Here is a 23,111-nt window from a genome sequence, read left to right as displayed (position 1 = left end):
CTGAAGAATGGCCAATGTTGTTCCATTGTTTAAGAAGAAGGGTAGCAGGGATAATCCAGGAAATTACAGGCTGGTGGGCCTTACGTCCATGGTAGAGAAATTATTGGAGAAGATTCGTCGTGACAGGATTTACTACCATTTGGAAGCAAATGGGCGTATTAGAGAGAGGCAGCATGGTTTTGTGAAGGGGAGGCCGTGTCTCACTAACTTGATCGAGTTTTTCGAGGAAGTGACAAAGATGATTGACGATGGAAGGGCAGTGGATGTTATATACATGGATTTCGGTAAGGCCTTTGACAAGGTCCCTCATGGCAGACTGGTACAGAAGGTAAAGTCGCACAGGATCAGAGGTGAGCTAACAAGATGGATACAGAATTGGCTTGGTCATAGAAGACAGAGGGTAGCAATGGAAGGGTGCTTTTCTGAATGGAGAGCTGTGACTAGTGGTGTTCTGCAGGGATCAGTCCTGGGACCTTTGCTGTTTGTAGTATATGTAAATGATTTGGAGGAAAATGTAACTGAGCTAATTAGTACGTTTGAAGACAAACTAAGGTTGGAGGAGTTGCAGATAGTGAAGAGGATTGTCAAAGGATACAATTGGATATAGATCAGTTGGAGACTTGGGCAGAGAAATGGCAGATGGAGTTTAAACCGGACAAATGCGAGGTAAGGCATTTTGGAAGGTCTAACACAGGTAGGAACTATACAGTAAATGGCAGAACCCTTAAGTGCATTGATGGGCAGAGGGATCTGGCTGTACAGGTCCACAGGTCACTGAAAGTGGCAACGCAGTTGGATAACGTAGTCAGGAAGGCATATGGCATGTTTGCCTTCATTGGCAGGGGTATTGAGTATAAAAGCTGGGAAGTCATACTGCAGCTGTATAGAACCTTGGTTAGGCCACACTTGGAATATTGCGTGCAATTTTGGTCGTCACATTACCAGAAGGATATAGAGGCTTGGAGAGGGTGCAGAGGACATTTACCAGGATGCTGCCTGGTCTGGAGGTTATTAGCTATGAGAAGAGGTTGGAGAAACTCGGATTGTTCTCACTAGAGTGACGGAGATTGAGAGGCGACTTGATAGAAGTTTACAAAATTATGAGTGGCATGAACAGAGTAGATAGTCAGAAGCTTTTCCCAGGGTGGAAGAGTCAATTACTAGGGGACATAGATTTAAGGTGAGAGGAGAAAACTTTAGAGGAAATATGCAGGGCAAGTTTTTTACGCAGAAGGTAGTGAGTGTCTGGAATTCTCTGCCAGAGGAGGTGGTGGAAGCAGGTACGATAGTGGTCTTTAAGAGGCAGCTTGACAAATACATGAATAGGATGGGAATAGAGGAATACAGAGCCCGGAAGTGCAAAATGTTTTAGTTTGACAGGCAATATGATCGGCACAGGCTTGGAGGGCTGAAGGGCCTGTTCCTGTGCTGTACTTTTCTTTGTTCTTTTTTTGAATGGTGATATATTTCCAAGTCAGGATGGTCTGTGGCTTGGAGGGGAACTTCCAGGTGGTGGTGTTCCCATGCCCTTATCCTTCTAGATGGTAGTGGTAATTGGTTTGGAAGGTGCTGTCTATTCCTAGCATCTGACCTGCTCTTGTAGCCACAGTATTTATATGGTTAGTCCAGTTCAGTTTCTGGTCAATGGTAACACTCAGAATATTGATAGTGGGGGATTTAGTGATGGTAATGCCATTAAATGCCAAGGGGGGATGGTTAGATTCTCTCTTGTTGGAGATGGTCATTGCCTGGCATGTGTGGGTGGTAAGTGGTCCCACGGATGGGATGAGGACAATGAAGGTGAGAGAGTGAATGGTGGTGTCCCTTGAACTGGCAGTGAGTGAGGGCACTGTGGATGTGTGATAGATTTGTGAGTGTGAGAGTTAAGACTGATGAGAAGAGTGACTTACCCTGGCGGAACGGAGGAGATCATGCATCCTCTTGCAGCACTGCGTGGCTGGCTCTTATGGAGAGTGTTGGCACTGCCGTCACCTCCCAAGCCAGATCAGTGAGGTTGCTGCCCATCCTGCGGCCAGAGCAGTGGTAGAGGACATCACGGCGAGCCTCCACAGCGTCCAAAAGGCGCTCAAAGGACGCATCACTGAACCTGGGGGCTGCAGTGAATTTGCTTTTTGGGACCATGTCTTCCGTGCAGCAGTCCTGGGCTGGAAGTACGTGGCTGCACTTTAAACATGGCACCTGATATGATGAAGCGGCGAGGTGATGGCGTGGTGGGCAAATGAGAGCCCGCCTACCATCGAAATGGTGTGTTTCCCGGGAATGCATAATTAACACAGCAGGATTGGAACAATATAGCCATGCTACTGCACTTAGTGCAAATCTGGAACAATTCCACCCATTGTCTGTAAGGTATGATTCTCTAAGGATGACTATATCAAGCTGTTGCTTGACTAATCTGTGAGACAACTCTCCCAATGTTAGCACTAGCCCCTAGCCATTAGTGAGGAGGACTTTGCAGGGTCGACTGGGCTGGGCGTGCCCTTGCCATTTCTGATGCCTAGGTTGATGTCAGGTGCGCATGTGGGTTTATTTATATTCAGTATTTCTGTCGTGGTTTTTATACAAGTGGCTTGCTCGGCCATTTCAGAGTGAAATTATGATTAAACATATTGCTGTGGGTCTGAAGTCACATGTAAACAAGACCGGGTATGGACAGCAGATTTCCTTCCCTAAAGGACTTTAGTGAACCCCAGACAATCAGATATCACCATTACTGAGACTAGCTTTTTATTCCAGATGTGTTTAATGAATTTAAACTGCCCCAGTTACGTTGGTGGATTTGAAGCCATGTCTTTAGATCATTAGCCCAGGTCTCTGGATTACTGCTCCATTAAATTAACCACTATAGTCAATTAACCTCTATGTAACCCCTGCATATTCTACTTCTGATACCGTGAGCCCACAATTCTACATGACTTTAACTAGACCATACTCTATATGGAGTGTCCTTCAGCTGTCTCCATAAAGCCTTGCTCCATCTTTAACTCACTTCATCTGTTTTTAGGAAGGGACATTCTGTCCTGTTAGTACAAGTTCTCCTACCTTCGGTTTTAATTTTGAGGGCCGTCCGAACCAATGCGAAGAGGGTAGCATTGAAGGTGACAGTACCATCACTGTTCATGGGCATGTTCATGGAGACTAACCGCTGGAAAAGGTACAGAGAATGGAGAGATCAGCAGCAGCGGGTTGGCAATGCACAGCTCAGAAACACAGACATAGAGCTTGTAAAATGTGCACGAGACATTAAAAATGTTCAGGTGGATGCTAGAGTTCCCACGGCAGTAATGAAAGAGGAGCAATGAGGTTTCCTAGTGTTCCTGTCCATAATTCTACCATCAGCCATCATCATCTCAAAAACATTCCCCAGCACAGTTACCTCAGGGACTTGTAGGATCTTTGCTGTTTGCAAATTAGTTGTTGCATTAACTGTGTTTCTATTTTGATGTTGTGTTCTGAGTCGTATAAATGTTGACAGTCTTTCCAAGAAAAGTATAATTGGGCGCATGGGGAGGTGAAATTTGACTTAAAAAAAAAAGGGGAGATTGAACATTTTGCTGAACAAGTGACTCATAAGCAAGAATCTCACAGTCCTCCCCTTGTTAGGGCAATCCACCTCCAAGGCTGCATTTTCTACCTCTCCTGAACCCACCTTCATTGCTGCAAGCCTGGGTATCCGCGGAGGTTCAACACACCCCAGCACAGGAGGCCCCTCGCAGGAGGTTGGGCCTACGGCTAGGGTTAGACAGGATGAGGCTGTCAGTTTTAGGATCAGAAGATCTCCAGAGGGCCTCCTGCTCCACAGCCTGTGAAAAGCTGTGCCTGTCCATTGCTGCCAAGTTGTCCTGAGACAGCTTGACTGGAGGAGGCTGAGTGCCAGACCCAGACACCACCTCACATTAGTCAGGCTGATACTGAGCCGAAGCCCAGGAAAGAGAGACGGAGTGAAGCCACACCCACCTCAATACATCTCATGCTTTGGGGCTGATTATGGATCCAGCACCAAGGCTCTCAGCCTCTTATTCCTCTGCTTTGCAGACTGGAAATGGGCATAGAAGCGTACTAAATCCTCTCGCCTTGTCACTAAAATAAAAGACCCACAATTGCAAGACTGGATGCAGATGCTTCCTATTTGCCCCAGAATCTTCACACTGCTTCACCCGCTGGTTTTCTCCAATCCAGGGATCTTTGTCCTCTAGATTACTCTTAATCTTACTCTACACTTATTCTACACTTTCACTCTCTAAATGACCTACTGAACAGTAAGAGGATAAGAAATGTAATACATTGCTCACAGTCACTCTCAGTACTTGACAAACTAATACATGGTCCATCCCTCTACTAAAAATAACCAGCAGTCTCCTTACACCATCAACCTTTCCACATTTCAAATTCAACTGCAAGGGGTTTCTATCTTAAATCCCAGATAGACTGTCTTCAGAAAAAATATCAAAGCAAAACATGCTGGAAATATTTTGCAGGTCGGGCAGCAAGTGTGGAGAGAAACAAAGTTAACTTTTCAGCTCAATGAACATTCATCAGAACTTCAAGAAGTGGCACCAATACAGTCATCAATGTACCGGATGAGGGTGTAGGGCTGAGTAGGATTGGAACAAGGAATGTTCCCCATATCCCACAAAAAGGCAGGCATTGCTAGGACCCATGCAGATTCCCATAGCAACACCTTTTAGAAAATCTTAATGCAATCAGACAGAATCAACATGGGTTTGTGGAAGTAAAGTTGTGTTTGACGAATTTATTGGAGTTCTTTGAGGAAGTAACAAGCAAGATGTTTAAACCATAACCTGTAGATGTGGTGTACTTGGATTTTCAAAAGGCATTTGATAAGGTGCCACATCATCAAATTTACTACACAAAATAAGAGCTCATGGGGTATGGGTAAAGGATTGGCTGGCTAACAGGAAGCAGAGAGTAGGCAGAAATGGGTCATTTTCAGGTTGGCAGGATGTAATAATGGAGTGCCACAGGGATCAGTGCTGGGGTGTCAACTTCTTACAATTTGAGTGAAGGGATTGAATGTATGGTTGATAAATTTGCTGATGACACAAGATGGGGGGGTAAGATGTGAAGAGGACATTAGGAGTCTGCAAAAGGATATAGATAGGCTAAGTAAGTGGGGAAAAATTTGGCAGATGGAGTATAATGTGTGAAAATGTGAACTTGTCCACTTTGGCAGGAAGAATAGAAAAGCAGCATACTATTTCATCAAGAGAGATTGCAGAACTCAGTGGTACTGAGGGATCTGGGTGTCTTGGTACATGAAGCCCAAAAGTGTGCAGGTAAGCAAATGATTCAGAAGGCAAATGGAATGTTGTTGTTAATTACAAGAGGGATGGAATATAAAAGTAGAGATGTCTTGCTACGGTTGTATAGGGTATTGGTAAGACCGCATCTATGTTACTGTGTACAGTTTTGGTCTCCTTACTTGAGAAAAGATATAAATGCATTAGCAGTTCAGAGAATGTTCACTCAACTCATTCCTGGAATGAGGGGGTTATCCTATAAGGCAAGGTTGGACAGAGTATATCCATTGGAGTTTAGAAGAATCTTATTGAAACATGTAAGATCCTGAGGGGACTTGACAAGGTGGATGCTGGGAAGATATTTTGCTTGTGGGAGAGACTAGAACTGGGGGACACCATTTAAAAATAAGGGGTCTCCCATTTAAAATTGAGATGAGGAGAAACCCTCTCTCTCAGAAGGCTGTTAGTCTGTGGAAGTCTTCGCCAGAGAGCAGAGCAGACAGGGTCGTTGAATATTTTTTAAGGCTAGAGTTAGGTAGCTTCTTGATTGACAAGGGAATCAAAGGTTATACGGCATAGGCAAGAAAGTGGAGTTAAGGCCACAATCAGATAAGCCATGATCTTACTGAATAACAGAACAGGATGGAGGGGCTGAATGGCCTACTCCTGCTCCTAATTCATTTCTTCGTATGGTTTAATTGGAGAAAGTGAATGGAGTTGAAGGAGAAGCTGTTCAATCTGAGAACAAATTCAGCTGAGAGGAGAAGAGGCTGATGGAAACTGGGGAGGCCTCCAATCAAGGATGAAGCACAGAACTCTCAGGTCATCTTGATTGGGGATGGAGTTGAAAAGGGATTGGACATCAAGGTAAAGAGAAGATGGTCAGGCCAGGAAACTGGAAACTATTGAAGTGACCTAGAGCATCAGAAGAGTATGGATGCATGTAGGGAGAAACTGGACAATGGGAAAAAATAAAATTAAGAAAGGAGGAAGGAATGATGTGTCTATGAGAGTCCTGTTTGTGAAGTCTGGGGAGGAGGTAGAAGTAGGCTGTTTGGGGTTGGGTGACTATGGAGGTTGGAAGCTGTGAGGTAAAATTTCCAGAGGAGATGAGGTCAGTGACAGTCCTGGAAACAATGGTTTGATGTTCAGTGGTGGGGTCATGGTCCAGAGGGAGTTAGGGAGAAGTGTCAGAGAGTTGGTGTTTGGCCTCAGCTAGGTCAAAGTCAGTATTCTAAACAACCACACCTCTCTTATCAGCAGGTTTGATGCTGATGTTAGACCCAAGAGAACGGAGACTGCAGCAGGTTTTGAGGGAGACAGGTTAGAGTGAGTGAGAACAGAAAAATTGAGATGACTCATGTCATGCCATCGCAATCAAAAGACCTTGAGAGGGTAAGAGGCCAGAGAGAGGGATCCAGGTGGAGGGAGAATTCTGGAAATGGGTGAAAGGATTCACTGAGGAGAGGAAGACTCCTAGCTAAAGAAATGGGCACAAAGGCAGAGACTCCAGAAGAAGAGCTCAGCTTTGTGCTGGCTTAAGGGGATGAAACTGAGGCCTTTCCTGAGGACAGATCAGAGTCAGAGAGGGGAAGGTCAGTGAGTATTGTGAATACACAGGAAGGAGTGTGAGTCAAAGAAGGGATGGGGAAGGAGAGGAAGGATCTGGAGGGGTGTTGGAACCCATGAGTTGGGGAAACATGCGATCCCTCACACCTGAAAGGAAGATAATGGGTGAATTTTTACGCCAGCGGGATCTTACAGTCCCACTGAAGTGAATGGCGTTTAGAATGGCTTGCCACGTTTTACGGCCCCATTCTTGCCCTGACAGGGCCATAAAATAATCAAAAACATTTTGGCCAGGAAAGTGCTGAATGAAATGAAATTGTGAGCCATGACAGCTTGAAGTAGAGTAAACTGGAGCTGCTGGAAGGAGAGGTTGAGAGCAAGAATGTGGCTGTGCATGGCATCGAGGGGATGCAGCAAGAACAGCAATCCTGGACCAGATGAGCTACATCCCAGGGTATTGAAGGAGGTGGCTAGAGAGATAATGGGTACATTGGTGGTTACATTTAAAAATTCTATAGATTCTGGGAAGTTTCCTGCAGACTAGAAAGTAGCAAATGTAACCCTGCTATTTAAGGGAGGGAGAGAGAAAACGGACAACTATAGGCCTGTTAGTTTTTTTAAAATTCATTCATGGGATATGGGCTTTGTTGGCTAGGCCAGCATTTATTGCCCATCCCTAGTTCCCTTGAGAAGATGGTGAGAAGGTTGCCTTCTTGAATTGCTGCAGTCCATGTGGTGTAGATACATCCAAAGTGCTATTAGGGAGGGAGTTCCAGGACTATGACCCAGCAACAATGAAGGAACGGCGATATATTTCCAAGTCAGGATGGTAAGTTGGAGGGGAACTTCCAGGTGTTGGTGTTCCGATGTGTCTGCTGCCCTTGTCCTTCTAGGTGGTGGTGGTCATGAGTTTGGAAGGTGCCGTTGAAGGAGTCTTGGTGAATTCCTGCAGTGCATCTTGTAGATGGTACACACTACTGCCACTGTGTGCAGGTGGTGGAGGGAGTGAATGTTTGTGGATGGGGTGCCAATCAAGCAGGTTGTTTTGTCCTGGATGGTGTCAGGCTTCTTGAGTGTTGTTGGAGCTGTGCTCATCCATGCAAGTGGGGGGTATTCCACCTCACTCCTGACTTGTGCCTGGTAGATGGTGGGCAGGCTTTGGGGAGTCAGGAGGTGAGTTACTCATCACAGGATTCCTAGTCTCTGACCTGCTCTTGTAGCCACACTATTTATATGGCTTGACCAGTTCAGTTTCTGGTCAATGATAACCCAAGGATGTTGATTGTGGGGGATTCGGTGATGGTAATGCCATTGAACATTATAGGACGATAGTTAGATTCTCTCTTGTTGGAGATGGTCATTGCCTGGCACTTGTGTGACGTGAATGTAACTTTCTACTGGTCAGCCCAAGCCTGGATATTGTCCAGGTCTTGCTGCATTTGGCCATGGACTGTTTCAGTGTCTGAAGAGTCACGAATGGCACTGAACATTGTGCAATCATCAGTGAACATCCCCACTTCTCATCTTATGATGGAAGGAAGGTCATTGATGAAGCAGCTGAAGATGGTTGGGCCGAGGACACTACCTTGAGGAACTCCTGCAGTGATGTCCTAGAGCTGTGATGACTGACTTCCAACAACCATAACCATCTTCCTCTGTGAATCCAAACAACGAAGAGTTTTCCCCCGATTCCCATTTTGCTTGGGCTCCTTGATGCCACACTCGGTCAAAGGGCAGTCACTCTCACCTCACCTCATCCATGTACGAACCAAAGCTGTAATGAGGTCAGGCGCTGAGTGGCCCTGACGTAACCCAAATTGGGCATCGGTGAGCAGGTTAAACAAGTGCCACTTGATAGCACTGTTGATGACCTCTTCCATTACTTTACTGAGGATGGAGAGTAGGCTGATGGGCAGTAATTGACAGGTTGGATTTGTCCTGCTTTTTGTGTACAGGACATACCGGAGCAATTTTCCACAGAGCCGGGTAGATGCCAGTGTTGCAGCTGTACTGGAACAGCTTGGATAGGGGCACGGCAAGTTCTGGAGCACGAGTCTTCAGTACTATTGCTGGAATATTTTCAGGGCCCATAACCTTTGCTGTATCCACTGCCTTCAGCCATTTCTTGATATCACGTGGAGTGAATCAAATTGGCTGAAGGCTGGCATCTGTGATTCTGGTCCCCAGAGGAGGCCAAGATGGATCAACCACTCTACACTCCTGGCTGAAGATTGTTGCGAATGCTTCAGCCTTACCTTTTGCACTCATGTGCTGGGTTCCTCCTTCGCTGAGGATGGGGATATTTGTGGAGCCTCCTCCTCCAGTGAAGTGTTTAATTGTCCACCACCACAAGGCCTGTAATCTCTAGAGTTTCAAAGAATGAGAGGTGATCTTACTGAAACTTATTAAATTCTTACAGGACATGACAGGGTGGATGCAGGCAGGATGTTTCCCCTGGCTGGTGAGATTGGATAGGGGACATGGTCTCTGAATAAGGGGCAGACTACTTAAGACTGAGATGAGGAGGAATTTCTTCACTCAGATGGTGGTGAATCTTTGGAATTCTGTGCTGCAGAGGGCTGTGGAAGCTCAATCATTGAGCATGTTCAAAACAGAAATCGATAAGTTTCTGGAGACAAATGGCTTCAAGGGATATGGGGATAGTTGGGAAAATAGCTTGGAGGTAGATGATCAGCCATGACCTCTTTGAATGGTGGAGCAGGCTTGCCAGGTCAAATGGCCTACTCCTGCTCCTATATTCCTAATTTGTGGAATTCTGAATGCCTCAGTGACATCTGTAATTGTGGGTGGATCTGAAAAAACAAAGGGAGAAAATTTCAGTTGCAATCCACATGGAATAATTTGGGGGAGGACACAGTTGCCAAGAAAAGTAATGGCTGTGGGAGACAGTTTTTGTAGATACCTGATCATACATGAGAAGGGAAATGGAAAGCAATGAAGATGGTGAGGGTAGAAGAGACAAATGAAAATCCTGTCAGACAGAAGAGCAGAACTTCAAGCTTCCAGGAAAAGGAGTGCCAATGGCTTGAACATGAAAATATTGTGGTTGCTGGGAATCTAAGATGAAAACAGAAAATGATGGAAATACTCAGTGGATCAGGGAGCGTCTGTTGAGAGAGACAAAGACTCTTCATAACTCCTTGATTTGAACTTCAATCTTAGTAAACATCCCTAAAATATTTATTGGGCTTTCAAGGATTTAAGTTAATGTTTGCTAAATTTAAAAGGAGCCGTTAATTGTTTAATACACAGTGCCTAGAGCTGGACGACACTGTCCAGCAAACCACCTATGTACTGACTAGATGAAAGGAGTTCAAACTGGCTGAATCCTACCTTACAGGCCACACGGTGGGGACAGAACTTTCCAAATCCCAGGGGCGGCTGGATACGACGGAGAAGTGTCACCACATCCAAATGTTTAATCCGCCCTCTGCAGAGAATAATCAGAAAAACCATCATGTAGGTATGTATGTGTATATCTGTGTGTGTGTGAATGTATATATATGCGTGTGTGCATTTGTGTGTGTGCGTGCGTGTGTGTCTGTGTGCATGCATGTATGTGTGCACACGTGTGTCAGTGTGCGTGCGTGTGTGTGTATGTGTGCTGTGTGCGCACATGTATGTGTGTGCATATGCGGTGTTTTTGTGTGTGTTCAACAAACTTACTTAGCCTCAGGGTCATACTCGGCCCAGATCCTCTTAAATTCATCAAGGTGGTGAGGGCCCAGAATGGACCAATCACGTGTCAGGTAATCAAAGTTGTCCATAATTACAGCCACAAACAGGTTAATAATCTGTGAGAAGGGCAACAGTGTTTATTATACAATCCAGATACTGACAGTGCCAGCACAAAGCTTACTGCCCACTATATGGGACTGAGTCCTCGCTATCGCTCCAGGTTCCACGTACTTCAACAAATCTGACAATACCCTGCACCCCAATGTCCCACACTCGCCCCCCTCCCCCACTCAGGTCATACATGGACTGACGTGGTTAAAAAAGGTGGCTCACCACCATCTTCTCAGGCCAACTTGGGATCAGCAATAAATGTAGCCATCCTGAGAACATATTTTTAAGAGAGCCATTTGCCCCAACATGTTTGGATTCCACTGTCTGCCGTGGCAGGATTCAGGCCCAGGTTCCCAGAGCATTGCCCTGGGTCTCTGGATTGCTAGACCAGCGACAGTGCCACTACACCATCGCCTCTCCCCGATAACTGTGAATCAGACCGGAAGGAGTATGAAGCAGGTCAGAACCATTGTGAAGTAGACCGGGAGGGGTGTGAAGCAGGTTAGGGTCACTGTGAAGCAGGCTGGGAGGAGTGTGAAACAGGTCAGAATCCTTGTGAAGCAGATCGTCTGCAGTGTGAAGCAGGTCCGATCAGTATGAATCAGACTGTGAGGAGTGTGAAGCAGATTAGGATCACTGTGAAGCAGACTGCTTAGAGTGTGAACCAGGTCAGGATTATGGTGAAGTAGACCGGGAGGCGGGGGAAGCAGGTCATGATCACTGTGAAGCAGACCAGGAGGAGTGTAAAGCTGGTCAGAATCATTCTGAAGCAAACCGGGAGGACTGTGAAGCAGTACACGATCACTGTGAAGCAGACCAGGAGGAGTGTGAAGCAGGTCAGGATCATTGTGAAGCATACCAGGAGGCATCTGAACCAGGTCAGGATCATTGTGAAGCAGACCGGCAGGAGTGTGAAGCAGGTCAGCATCATGGTGAAGCAGACCGGGAGGATTGTGAAACCAGTCAGGATCTCTGTGAAGCAGACAGCGTGGAGTGAAGCAGCTCAGGATCTCTGTGAAACAGACCTGAAGGTGGCAGCACAGCACAGGTAGATAAGGTGGTTAGGAAGACATGTGGGATACTTGCCTTCATTAGTTGAGGCACAGAATATAAAAGCAGGGAGGTTATGTTGGAGCTGTATAAAATGCTAGTTAGGCCACAGGTGGAGTACTGCGTGCAGTTCTGGTCACCACACTATAGGAAGAAACTGATTGCACTGGAGAGGGTGCAGAGGAGATTCACTAGGATGTTGCCTGGGCTGAAGCATTTCAGCTATGTAGAGAGACTGGATAGGCTAGGGTTGTTTTCCTTGGAGCAGAGAAGCCTGAGAGGGTATACAAAATTATGAGGGGCATAGATAGGAAGAAACTTTTCCCCTTAGCAGAGGTGTCAATAACCAGGGGGCACAGATTTAAGTTAAGGGGCAGGAGGTTTAGAGGGGATTTGAGGAAACATTTTTTCACCAAGAGGGTGGTGGGAATCTGGAACTCACTGCCTGAGGTGGTGGTAGAGGCAGGAACTCTCACAACACTTAAGAAGTATCCAGATGAACACCTGAAATGCCATAGCATACAGGCTATGAGCCAAATGCTGGGAAATGGGATTAGAATAAATAGGTGCTTGATGGCTGGCATGGGCACGATGGGCCAAAGGGCCTGTTTCTGTGCTGTATAACTCTATGACTCTAGTCTATGCTGGCACTTAACTTCCACAGGAGCAAACAATCCCTATCTCATTTACCCATCTGTTCTCATATTGCTACAACTCCTTTTCTGTCATCTACTGTTGAATCTGCCTCATTGCTCTCTGCCTGAAGATGTATCCTCTACCCTCTGGTCTAAATCACTTAATTTAATCCACTATCTATGACCCCTTATCCAAGAATCCTCAACTACTGGAAGCTGTCTGCTTCTGTTTAATGCATGCAATCCCATTAATGTAAAGTACATCAGTATTCTGTGAGGTGGGGTCCAATACTTACACATCAGTCTAACAATTTAAAGTCCACACTGAGAACAGGTTAAACAGCGAGTCACTTGCATTTGCTCAAGACATATGTTTTGAATCAGAACATAACATAAGAAATAGCGTTAGGGTTAGAGTAAGGAAGAGACCATTCGACCCATCGAGCCTGCTCTGCCATTCAGTACGATCATGGCTAACCTTCAGCTTTAGCTCCATTTTCCTGCCTGCTCCCCATAACCCTTGATTCCCTAAGACACCAAAAATCTGTCTCTCCTAGCCTTAAATGTATTCAATGATGGAGCATCCACAACCCTCTGGGGTGGAGAATTCTAAAGATTCACAACTCTTTGAGTGAAGAAATTTCTCCTCATCTCAGCCCTAAATGATTGGCCCTTCATCCTGAGACTGCGCCCCCCAGTTCTGGATTCCCCAGCCAGGGGAAACGATGTCTCAGTATATACCCTGTCAAGCCCCTTCAGGATTGTACGTTTCAATGAGATCGCCTCGCATTCTTCTAAACTCCAGAGAATTTAGACCAATTTACTCAGCCTTTCAACATAGGACTCCCCCTCATCCCAGCGACTAGTGAACCTTCTCATGAACCTTCACTGTACCGCCTCCAACACAAGTATATCCTAACTTTCATATGGAGACAAAACTGCACACAGTGTTCCAGATGTGGTCTCATCAAAGCCCAGTACAATGATGGCATTACATCCTTACTCTTGTAGCCCATTTCCCTTGCAATAAAGGCCAACATGCCATTTGCCTTCTTTTATGTTTTAGATTATCAGGTCCACTTTGTCCAGCGAATGCAAGCTGCACCCTTGATAGTAACACATTAGTTGATGCTTGAAACAATATAGGCAGAGAGACCGATTGACTGAACAAACACTGGTGGTTTACTGGGACTAAAAACAGAGCACTAACACCATACGTGCTTCTTCAATCACCTCCAGCTCTAGACTTCCTGTTAACCAAGAAACCCTTGCTGTGTAGGGATTGGTCAATACTGTCACACGGTCAACTAACTACATTCTCTTAAAGGTAAATAGCACTCCACTTTACCACATCCCTCCCCCTTTACTTGAAAGTACAATTGACAAGCATCACAACATCCCAACTATTTACATGAATAACTATTTACAAGTCTCCATCTTTAGATGTGTTGAGCATTGTAGCTCAGCAACCTCAGCTGTTTTCTCCGGGACCCCCTTCTCAGGGGACAACCATCCACCAGGCTCTTCGATGGAGGTGGGCAAGTTTGATCTTTGACACTCTCGGGTTCAACAGGCCCTTCCAGTACTTCCAAATCATGTGACATTTCTTCTACGTGTAGTGCAGATTCAAACACAAGTGATGACAGCGTTCCTTCTTGTGGGACTCTCTCATCTCCAGAGATGACCCACGTGTCCTCTAATTATTCAGCCATTTAACAACACATTATAGGAGAGAGGTGCTGTCACGGCACTCACTTCATCTAATAGGCAACTGGGTCCATCTCCAAAGTTCTTCGCAAGAACTGGGTCTCCCACCATGAAATTTCTTTCATAATTATGGCCATCATGTCTGGTCTTCTGGGACTCTTGGCTCCTCTCCACCCTCTCTCCTAAATTTGGCCTGATAAGAGTTAGATGGGTGCCGAGATGTCTCTTCATTAGTAATTCAGTGAAGGCAATATCGTTGGTCATGTGTGGCATTGTCCGGTATGCGAGCAGGAACCATGACAATCTGGTGCTGATGGAAGCCCAGTCCAGCTTTTTCATCCACTCAGCCAAGCCATTAGAGATTTTGATATGAGTTATTTTGTTGAGGGTTGTAAACCTGTAGAACTCCCCGCTGGTAAATGCAGTCCCATTATCTGACACGAACACCTCTGGTAACCCGTGCACTGCAAAACTCTGTCACAAATGGTCTAAGGTGGCAGCAAATGTGTGTGACTGGATTTTGTAGACATCCATCCATTTGGAGCGGGAATCTATTAGTAAAAGGAACATTGTACCCAAGAAGGGCCCCACGTAGTCAGTGTGGAGGCGCACCCATGGCCGCCCGTTATTTCTACGGGTGCAGTGGAGCTAAGGGGTGTGGCTTTTGTACCTGCTGGCATTGAAGACAACTTCTGACTAGGGTTTCGATGTCCGCATCCAGCCCTGGCCACCACAAGTAGCTGCACGTGAGCATCTTCATCCTACTAATGACAGAGTGAGTGCTCTTGGGGGGCATGATAACCCTTGCTCCCCAGATCAGTATGCTGTCCTGGCAGGTGAGGTCATATCTGCGATTGAAACAGGGCTTCATGTCAACAGACTTTGGCTCTCCTGACCATCCATTTAAGACCTGCACCCAGACATGAGATAAAAGCAAATCTTGGCTTGTCCACTCATGAATTTGTTGGGCCTTGACAGGGGAGGAATCAAAATAATGTAGACTAAAACAAGTTCCTAGGGAATTGGAACCTTCACATTGTTATCTGGCAGGGGAGGCGGCTCAGCGCATCAGCATGTGCGATCTGGCTTCCCGACCAGTGAATAAAAGCATAAGCAGCCAATATCAGTGCCTACCTCTCGATTTGAGCAAATGCGATCGGGGCATCATCCTCTCCAAATAATCCTAGTAGAGGCTTGTGGTCGGATGTAATGTGAAAATGGTGACCGTGGAGGTATTGATGGAATTTCCGAGTACCAAACACAACAGACAAGCCCTCCTTCTGAATTTGAGAATATTTTCACTCGCTTGCAACACTAAGTAAGCGAGATGTGTAACCAATGGGTCGTTCGGCACCATCCATCATCCCATGTGAAAGTACAGCCCCTACTCTACAAGGGGATGTGCTACAAGTTAAAATCAATTCTTTCTTTGGATCAAAGTGTTCAAGTAGGGCTGATAAATCTTAACAACTGCTTTACCTTCAGAAACTCACCCTGGTGCGGAGCTTGTCAAATCCATTTGTGGTTTTTTTTAAGCGAAGCGTATAACGGAGCCAGTACAGTTGAAATCTCCTATAGCAGTTTATCATGCCTAAGAAGGCCTTTAGTTCTGTAGTGTTCTTTGGTGTAGGTGCCTCGCGAATAGCCTTGACCCTTTCTTCCATGGGATGCAGACCCTGCACGTCGATCTTATGGTCCAAATAAGCTACCTCCTTGGCTTGGAAAATACATTTCTCTTGTTTCAAGTGTACGCCCGCTTGTGAGAAGCATTTCAGCACCTCCTCTAAATTAGCTAAGTGTTCTTCATCAGTTAGTCCAGTGACTAAGATATCATCCATATAAACAATGACGTGGGGCAGTCCCTGAAGTAGATTTTCCATGGTACCCTGGAAAATAGCACACACCAATAGGACCCAAAGAATAGTCGACTATATTGATACAATTCTCAATGTGCATTGATGGGCGCAAATTCCCTGGAGCCTTCTTCCAACTCTACCTGCTAGTAGGTGTGGCTCATGTCGAGTTTTGAATATGTCCTGCTCCCTGCCAATTTCGAATATAATTCATCAATCTTCAGTATTGGATGTCTATCAAGTTTGGCCACTCTGTTTACAGTTAACTTATAGTCACCACATAAACAAACACTTTGGTCTGGCTTCAATATGGGTACTATGGGTGCCGTCCACTCAGAAAATTTTACAGGTTGTAAGATACCCAACTTTTCCAGCCTGTTTCTCGGTCTCGACCTTGTCCTGTAGAGCATAAGGGACTGGTCTGGCTCTGATAAATCTGGGGATTGTGTTAGGATCTACGTAGATTTTGGCTTGTAGCCCATGAATTCTTGCTAGCTCATCACTAAAAATGGAAGCGTAGTTTTGTAACAATTCCTATAAGCTTCTCATTCTGATTTGCAAAATGTCGGCCCATTGCAATTTAATTTTTTTTTTTACCAATTGTGACCAATTAAACTGGGGCCCGCCCCAGCTACTACTATAAGGGGTAAATTTGCAGTCTGATCCCCATGCTGCACCAGGATGCCATGGCATCACAAGTGCACATCCAAATACTTCTTAAATGTTATGAAGGTTTCTGCCTCTACCACCCTCTGGGTGAAAAAAATCTTCCTCACATCTCCTCTAAACCTACTGCCCCTTACCTTAAATCTATGCCTCTTGGTTATTGATCCCTCCACCAAGGGAAAAAGTTCCTTCCTGTCTAACCTATCTATACCCCTCATAATTTTATACACCTCAGTCATGTCCCCCCATCAATCTCCTCTGCTCCAAGGAAAATAACCCCAGTCTATCCAATCTCTCCTCATAACTAAAACTCTCCAGCCCAGGCAACATCCTGGTAAATCTCCTCTGCACTCTCTCTAGTGCAATCACATCCTTCTTATAATGCGGATTCCAGAATTACCCACTTTCAGGTTGTGTAATGAATAGATGTCAGATCCTGCTTCCTCTGGTTCTTCAGTGAGACAGATTTTGCGATTTCGACCTTTGTTTCTAAAATGCTGTCTCAGCCAATCTTTACAGTGTCACATTATGTGATCATTGCGGTGGCAGAAAAAGCATTTGATATTTCTGAACTGTCGATCGCCTGCAGGCTGCCTGGATGTATTTCTCTCATTAATGTCGTGGGCTTTCACTATAGTTCTGTTGTTCTTCAATAGTCTGTACATAGTGGGCATTCCCTGCCTTTCTGCGGAGTCCGACGTCTTCACACCTTGTTACTGGTCCTTCCCTCCCTACAAGATGGAAGGCACCATTTTGTGTACCTTTTATTGCCTCCGAGTCTCTAACAGCGCTCTCCAAGGCTGTTGCCAATTCTAATGCCTCACTGAAGTCTAGATTAGTTTCAGATAGCAATCGCTTTTGCATAGCATCGTCCCCAATTCCGCATGTCAATCGGTCTCTCTACATATCATTAAGTGAAGTTCCGAACTCACAATATTCCGTTAATTACTTTAAAGCAGCTACATAGCCAGTGATTGTCTCTCCTGGAAGCCTATTCCTGGAATTGAATTTAAAATGCTGCATAGTGACTGAGAGCTTTGGCTTCAGATGGTTTTTTACAATGTTTACTAACTCGTCGAAAGTTTTCGTATTGGGGGTGTTAGGTGACATGAGGCTGCAATCAGCCCATACGTTTTGCTGCCGCATGCGGCCAAAAGAATCAATCTCTTCTTGTCCTCCCTGCAATGTCGTTAACGGTAAAGAAGAATGCTAGGCTTTCAATGTAATGACACCGTTCATCGGTAATTGGGTCAAATGGTTTAAGATGCCCAAACTGCAGCATACTCAATGAATAAGGAGACTACACTTTCAAACAGCTTTCAAGGTAATGGCGAAATAATGTAGCTGGCTTACCGCGGCTTTCTGGATTGCCGTCAATTGATCTGGTTTATCCTTGTTGCTCGTTTTATATTTTTGGCTATTAGGTTCGCTTCAGTCAGCGAACAAAGAACAAAGAAAAGTATAACATAGGAACGGGCCCTTCGGCCCTCCAAGCCTGCGCCGATCATATTGCCCATCAACTAAAACATTTTGCACTTCCGGGGTCCGTATCCCTCTATTCCCATCCTATTCATGTATTTGTCAAGCTGCCTCTTAAACACCACTATCGTGCCTGCTTCCACCACCTCCTCTGGCAGCGAATTCCAGACACTCACTACCCTCTGCATAAAAAACTTGCCCCACATATCCCCTCTATAGTTTTCTCCTCTCGCCTTAAATCTATGTCCCCTAGTAAATGACTCTTCCACCCTGGGAAAAAGCTTCTGACTATCTACTCTGTCCATGCCACTCATAATTTTGTAAACTTCTATCAAGTCGCCACTCAATCTCCGTCACTCTAGTGAGAACAAACCTCCAGATCAGGTAGCATCCTGGTAAACCTCCTCTGCACCCTCTCCAATGCTTCCATATCTTTCTGGTAATGTGGTGACCAAAATTGCACACAATATTCTAAGTGTGGCCTAACCAAGGTTCTATACAGCTGCAACATGACTTCCCAGCTTTTATACTCAATACCCCTGTCAATGAAGGCAAGCATGCCATATGCCTTCCTGACTACCTTATCCACCTGCATTGCCACTTTCAGTGACCTGTGGACCTGTACACCCAGATCCCTCTGCCCTTCGATGCACTTAAGGGTTCTGCCATTTACTGTGTAATTCCTGCCTGTATCAGACTTTCCAAAATGCATTACCTCACATTTGTCTGGATTAAACTCCATCTGCCATTTCTCCACCCAAGTCTCCAGCCAATCTATATCCCGTTGTACCCTTTGACAATCCTCTTCACTATCTGCAACTCCTCCAACCTTAGTGTCGTCGGCAAACTTACTAATTAGCCCAGTTACATTTTCCTCCAAATCATTTACACATACTACAAACACCAAAGGCACTAATCCCTGCGGAACGCCACTAGTCATAGCTCTCCATTCAGAAAAGCACCCTTCCACTGCTACCCTCTATCTTCTATGACCAAGCCGATTCTGTATCCATCTTGCCAGCTCACCTCTGATCCTGTGCGACTTTACCTTCTGTACCAGTCTGCCATGAGGGACCTTGTCAAAGGCCTTACCGAAATCCATGTATATAACATCCACTGCCCTTCCATCGTCGATCATCTTTGTCACTTCCTCGAAAAACTCGATCAAGTTAGTGAGACACGACCTCCTCTTCACAAAACCATGCTGCCTCTCACTAATACGCCCATTTGCTTCCAAATGGTAGTAAATCCTGTCACGAAGAATCTTCTCCAATAATTTCCCTACCATGGACGTAGGGCTCACTAGCCTGTAATTTTCTGGATTATCCCTGCTACCTTCTTCTTAAACAATGGAACAACATTGGCCATTCTCCAGTCCCCTGGGACCTCACCCATAGCCAGTGATTATACAAAGATTTCTGTCAAGGCCCCGGCAAACTCTTCCCTTGCCTCCCTCAGTATTCTGGGATAGATCCCATCTGGCTCTGGGGACTTATCCACCTTAATAATCTTCAAGATGCCTTATACCTCCTTTTTTTATCTCAACATGATCCAGGCTATCTACACACTCTTCCCTAAACAAATCGACTGCTAAGTCCTTCTCTTTGGTGAATATTGATGAGAAGTATTCATTTAGTTTCTCTCCCATTTCTTCTGGCTCCACACACAGATTCCCACCTCTGTCCCTGAGTGGGCCTGTCCTTTCCCTTGCTACCCTCTTGCTTTTTACATATGTATAAAAGGCCTTGGGATTTTCCTTAATCCTGGTTGCCAGTGACTTTTCATGACCCCTTTTAGCCCTCCTGACTCCTTGCTTAAGTTTCTTCCTACTTTCTATGGGCTTCATCTGTCCCCAGCCTTTTAGCCCTTACGAATGCTTCCCTTTTCTTTTTGACTAATCTCACAATATCCTTCGTTATCCAAGGTTCCTGAAACTTGCCATGCTTATCCTTCATCCTAGCAGGAACATGCTGGTCCTGAATTCTTATCAACTGATGTTTGAAAGGCCCCCCACATGTCAGTTGTTAATTTGCCCTCAAACATCCGCCTCCAGTCTAGATTCCTCAGTTCCTGCCTAATATTGTTATAATTAGCCTTCCTCCAATTAAGCACCTTAACCCGAGGATTCCTGTTATCCTTATCCACCAATACCTTGAAACTTACTGAATTGTGGTCACTTTTCCCGAAATGGTCCCCTACTGAAACTTCGACCACCTGGCCGGGTTCATTCCCTAATACCAGGTCCAGTATTGCCCCTTCCCTAGTTGGACTATCTACATATTGTCTCAGGAAGCCCTCCTGGATGTACCTTACAAATTCTGCACCAGCCAAACACCAACACTAAATGATTCTCAGTCAATATAGGGAAAGTTAAAATCATCCATCACAACAACCCTATTGCTTTTACATCCTTCTAAAATCTGCCTACATAACTGTTCCTCAATCTCCCGCCGGCAATTGGGATGCCTACAATAAACCCCCAACATTGTGACTGCACCCTTCCTATTCTGGAGCTCTACCCATATTGCCTCGCTGCATGAGCCCTCCGAGGTGTCCTCCTGTCGTACAGCTGTGATATTCTCCTTAACCAGCAGTGCAACTCCCCCACCTCCTCTACATCCCTCTCTATCTTGCCTGAAACATCTAAATCCTGGAACGTTTATCTGCCAGTCCTGTCCATCCTTCAACCAAGTCTCTGTAATAGCAATAACATCATAGTCCCAAGTACAAGTCCAAGCTCAAAGCTCATCTGCCTTGCCTGTTATACTTCTCGCATTGAAACAAATGCATTTTAGACCCCCAGTCCCACTGTGTTCAGTAATTTCTCCCTGCCTGCCCTTCCTCTTCCTACTGGCCATATTCACTGGTTCCCAGTCATTTATTTCACCTGCTGACCTATTGCTCTGGTCCCCACCCCCCTGCCATACTAGGTAAAACCCTCCCAAGAGACACTAGCAAACATCACAGCCAAGATATTGGTGCCCCTCCAGTTTAGATGCAACCTGTCCTTCTTGTACAGGTCCCACCTGCCCCGGAAGAGATCCCAATGATCTAGATATTGGAAACCCTCCCTCCTGCACCATCTGTTCAGCCACGTGTTCAGCTGCACTATCTTCCTATTTCTAGCCTCACTGGCACATGGCACAGGGAGTAATCCTGAGATTACAACCCTAGATGTCCTGTTTTTTAACTTTCCGCCTAGCTCCCTGAACTCCTGCTGCAGGACCTCGTCATTCTTCCTGCCTATGTCGTTAATACCAATGTGTACCACGACCTGTGGCTGTTCTCCCTCCCCCTTCAGAATGTCCTGTACCCGATCAGAGACATCTTGGACCCTGGCTCCAGGGAGGCAACATACCATCCTGGTGTCTCTTTCACAACAACAGAAGCACCTATCTGAGCCCCTGACTATAGAGTCCCCTATGACAATTGCTCTTCTGTGCTTTGACCCCCCCTGCTGAACAACAGAGACAGCCGTGGTGCCACTGCTCTGGCTACTGCTGTTATTTTCCCCTGATAGGCCATCCCCCTAACAATATCCAAAATGGTATAGCCACAGGGGATTTCTGCACTGACTGCCTGCCCCTTCTAGCGGTCACCCATCTATCTGTCTGTACCTTGGGTGTGACCACGTCTCCAAAACTCTTGTCGATGACGCTTTCCACCACCTGAATGCTCCTAAGTGCATCCAACTGCTGCTCCAACCGATCCATGAGGTCTGTGAGGAGCTGCAATTGGGTACACTTCCTGCAGATGTAGTTGTCCGGGACACTTGAAGCGTCACAGATTTCCCACATCCCACAGGTGAAGCATTTCACTCCAGCAACTGCCATTTCTAGAACTATTTAATAAATTAATTGAAATCTAATAACTGCTTATTGACTCCTTATTAACTATACGTTCCCTAGGGCTAGATTTCTGCTATAAATGTTAAATTCTAAGAACAGTAATCCCCTGCTTCTGGTCTAGATACCCTCTACTTATTAATTAAGTGATTAATTTATTTGGTTTAATTAGTTTAATGTTTTAGTTTCAAATTCAGTGTAGATTCTCTACTAGCCAATCAGGTCACAGATTTACCGGGACGCCACTTTTAATTTATTTTTTTATATAAGACCCGAGGTCCACGAATCCCCGAGGTAAGATACTCAGCTCCCTGGAACTCCACCCTCTGACTCTGCTCCCTGGAACTCTCCTCGCGCTCTTTTATCCCGCGTCTCCACTGCTCTCCTCTCGCTCTTTTATCCTGTGTCTCTGCTCTCCTTGCACTCTTTTATCCCGAGTCTCCGCCGCTCTCCTCGCGCTCTTTTATCCTGTGTCTCCACCAGTCTCCTCGCGCTCTTTTACTCCTCGTCTCCGGCGCTCTCCTCGTGCTCTTTTATCCTGTGTCTCCACCAGTCTCCTCGCGCTCTTTTATTCCGCGTCTCTGCCGCTCTCCTCGTGCTCTTTTATCCTGTGTCTCCACTCTCCTCGCGCTCTTTTATCCTGTGTCTCCGCTGCTCTCCTTGCGCTCTTTTATCCTGAACGCGAGCTGCACCCTTGGTATTCACACATTAGTTGGCGCTTGAAACAATATAGGCACAAAGACCGATTAACTGAAGCAACACTAGTGGCTTACTGGAACTAAGAACGGGACACTAACACCATATGTGCTTCTTCAATCACCTCCAGCTCTGGACATAGTTACCCAAGAAGCCCGCGCTGAGTAGCGGTTGGTCAATACTGTCACATGGTCAACAAACTACATTCTCTTACAAGTGCATAGCACTGCACTTTAATACACTTTTCGAATTGCTTGCTGTACCTGCACAATTCTCTTCCCCAACCAACCTCACCACCCATCCAGCTCTTTTGACGTCCCACATATTTGAAGGGGCACTAAAGAGCACATTGCGAGTCTCCACTGGAAAGTTGCATTCAGGAGCAGAACACAGGGAATTACAGACATGCACACGCTCCAGTGATGCACTCTCTTTGAGGGATACTGAAGGCTACATGGAGTCAGGCCCAATCTGCTGTGGGTATCTATACAACCCTTCAGTCCTCTTTTACCACAAATG

The 23,111-nt window shown here is 45.7% G+C and overlaps 1 protein-coding gene across 1 annotated transcript in view; it reads right to left on the bottom strand.

Moving 5' to 3' along the window:
• Nucleotides 1-23,111, bottom strand: part of LOC121282430 (voltage-dependent L-type calcium channel subunit alpha-1S-like) — a 746,261-nt gene that overhangs the window by 117,000 nt on the left and 606,150 nt on the right. Inside the window, exons 34-36 of the mRNA XM_041196142.1 lie at nucleotides 10,539-10,666; nucleotides 10,206-10,302; nucleotides 3,064-3,166 (exon numbers count right to left, since the gene is read on the bottom strand). Of these exons, the coding sequence (XP_041052076.1) occupies nucleotides 3,064-3,166; nucleotides 10,206-10,302; nucleotides 10,539-10,666 (328 nt within the window). The remainder of the gene's footprint in view (nucleotides 1-3,063; nucleotides 3,167-10,205; nucleotides 10,303-10,538; nucleotides 10,667-23,111) is intronic.

The sequence above is a fragment of the Carcharodon carcharias genome, chromosome 9, assembly GCF_017639515.1.
Source record: "Carcharodon carcharias isolate sCarCar2 chromosome 9, sCarCar2.pri, whole genome shotgun sequence".
NCBI lineage: Eukaryota > Metazoa > Chordata > Chondrichthyes > Lamniformes > Lamnidae > Carcharodon > Carcharodon carcharias.
This window is presented reverse-complemented; position numbering and strand designations above follow the sequence as displayed.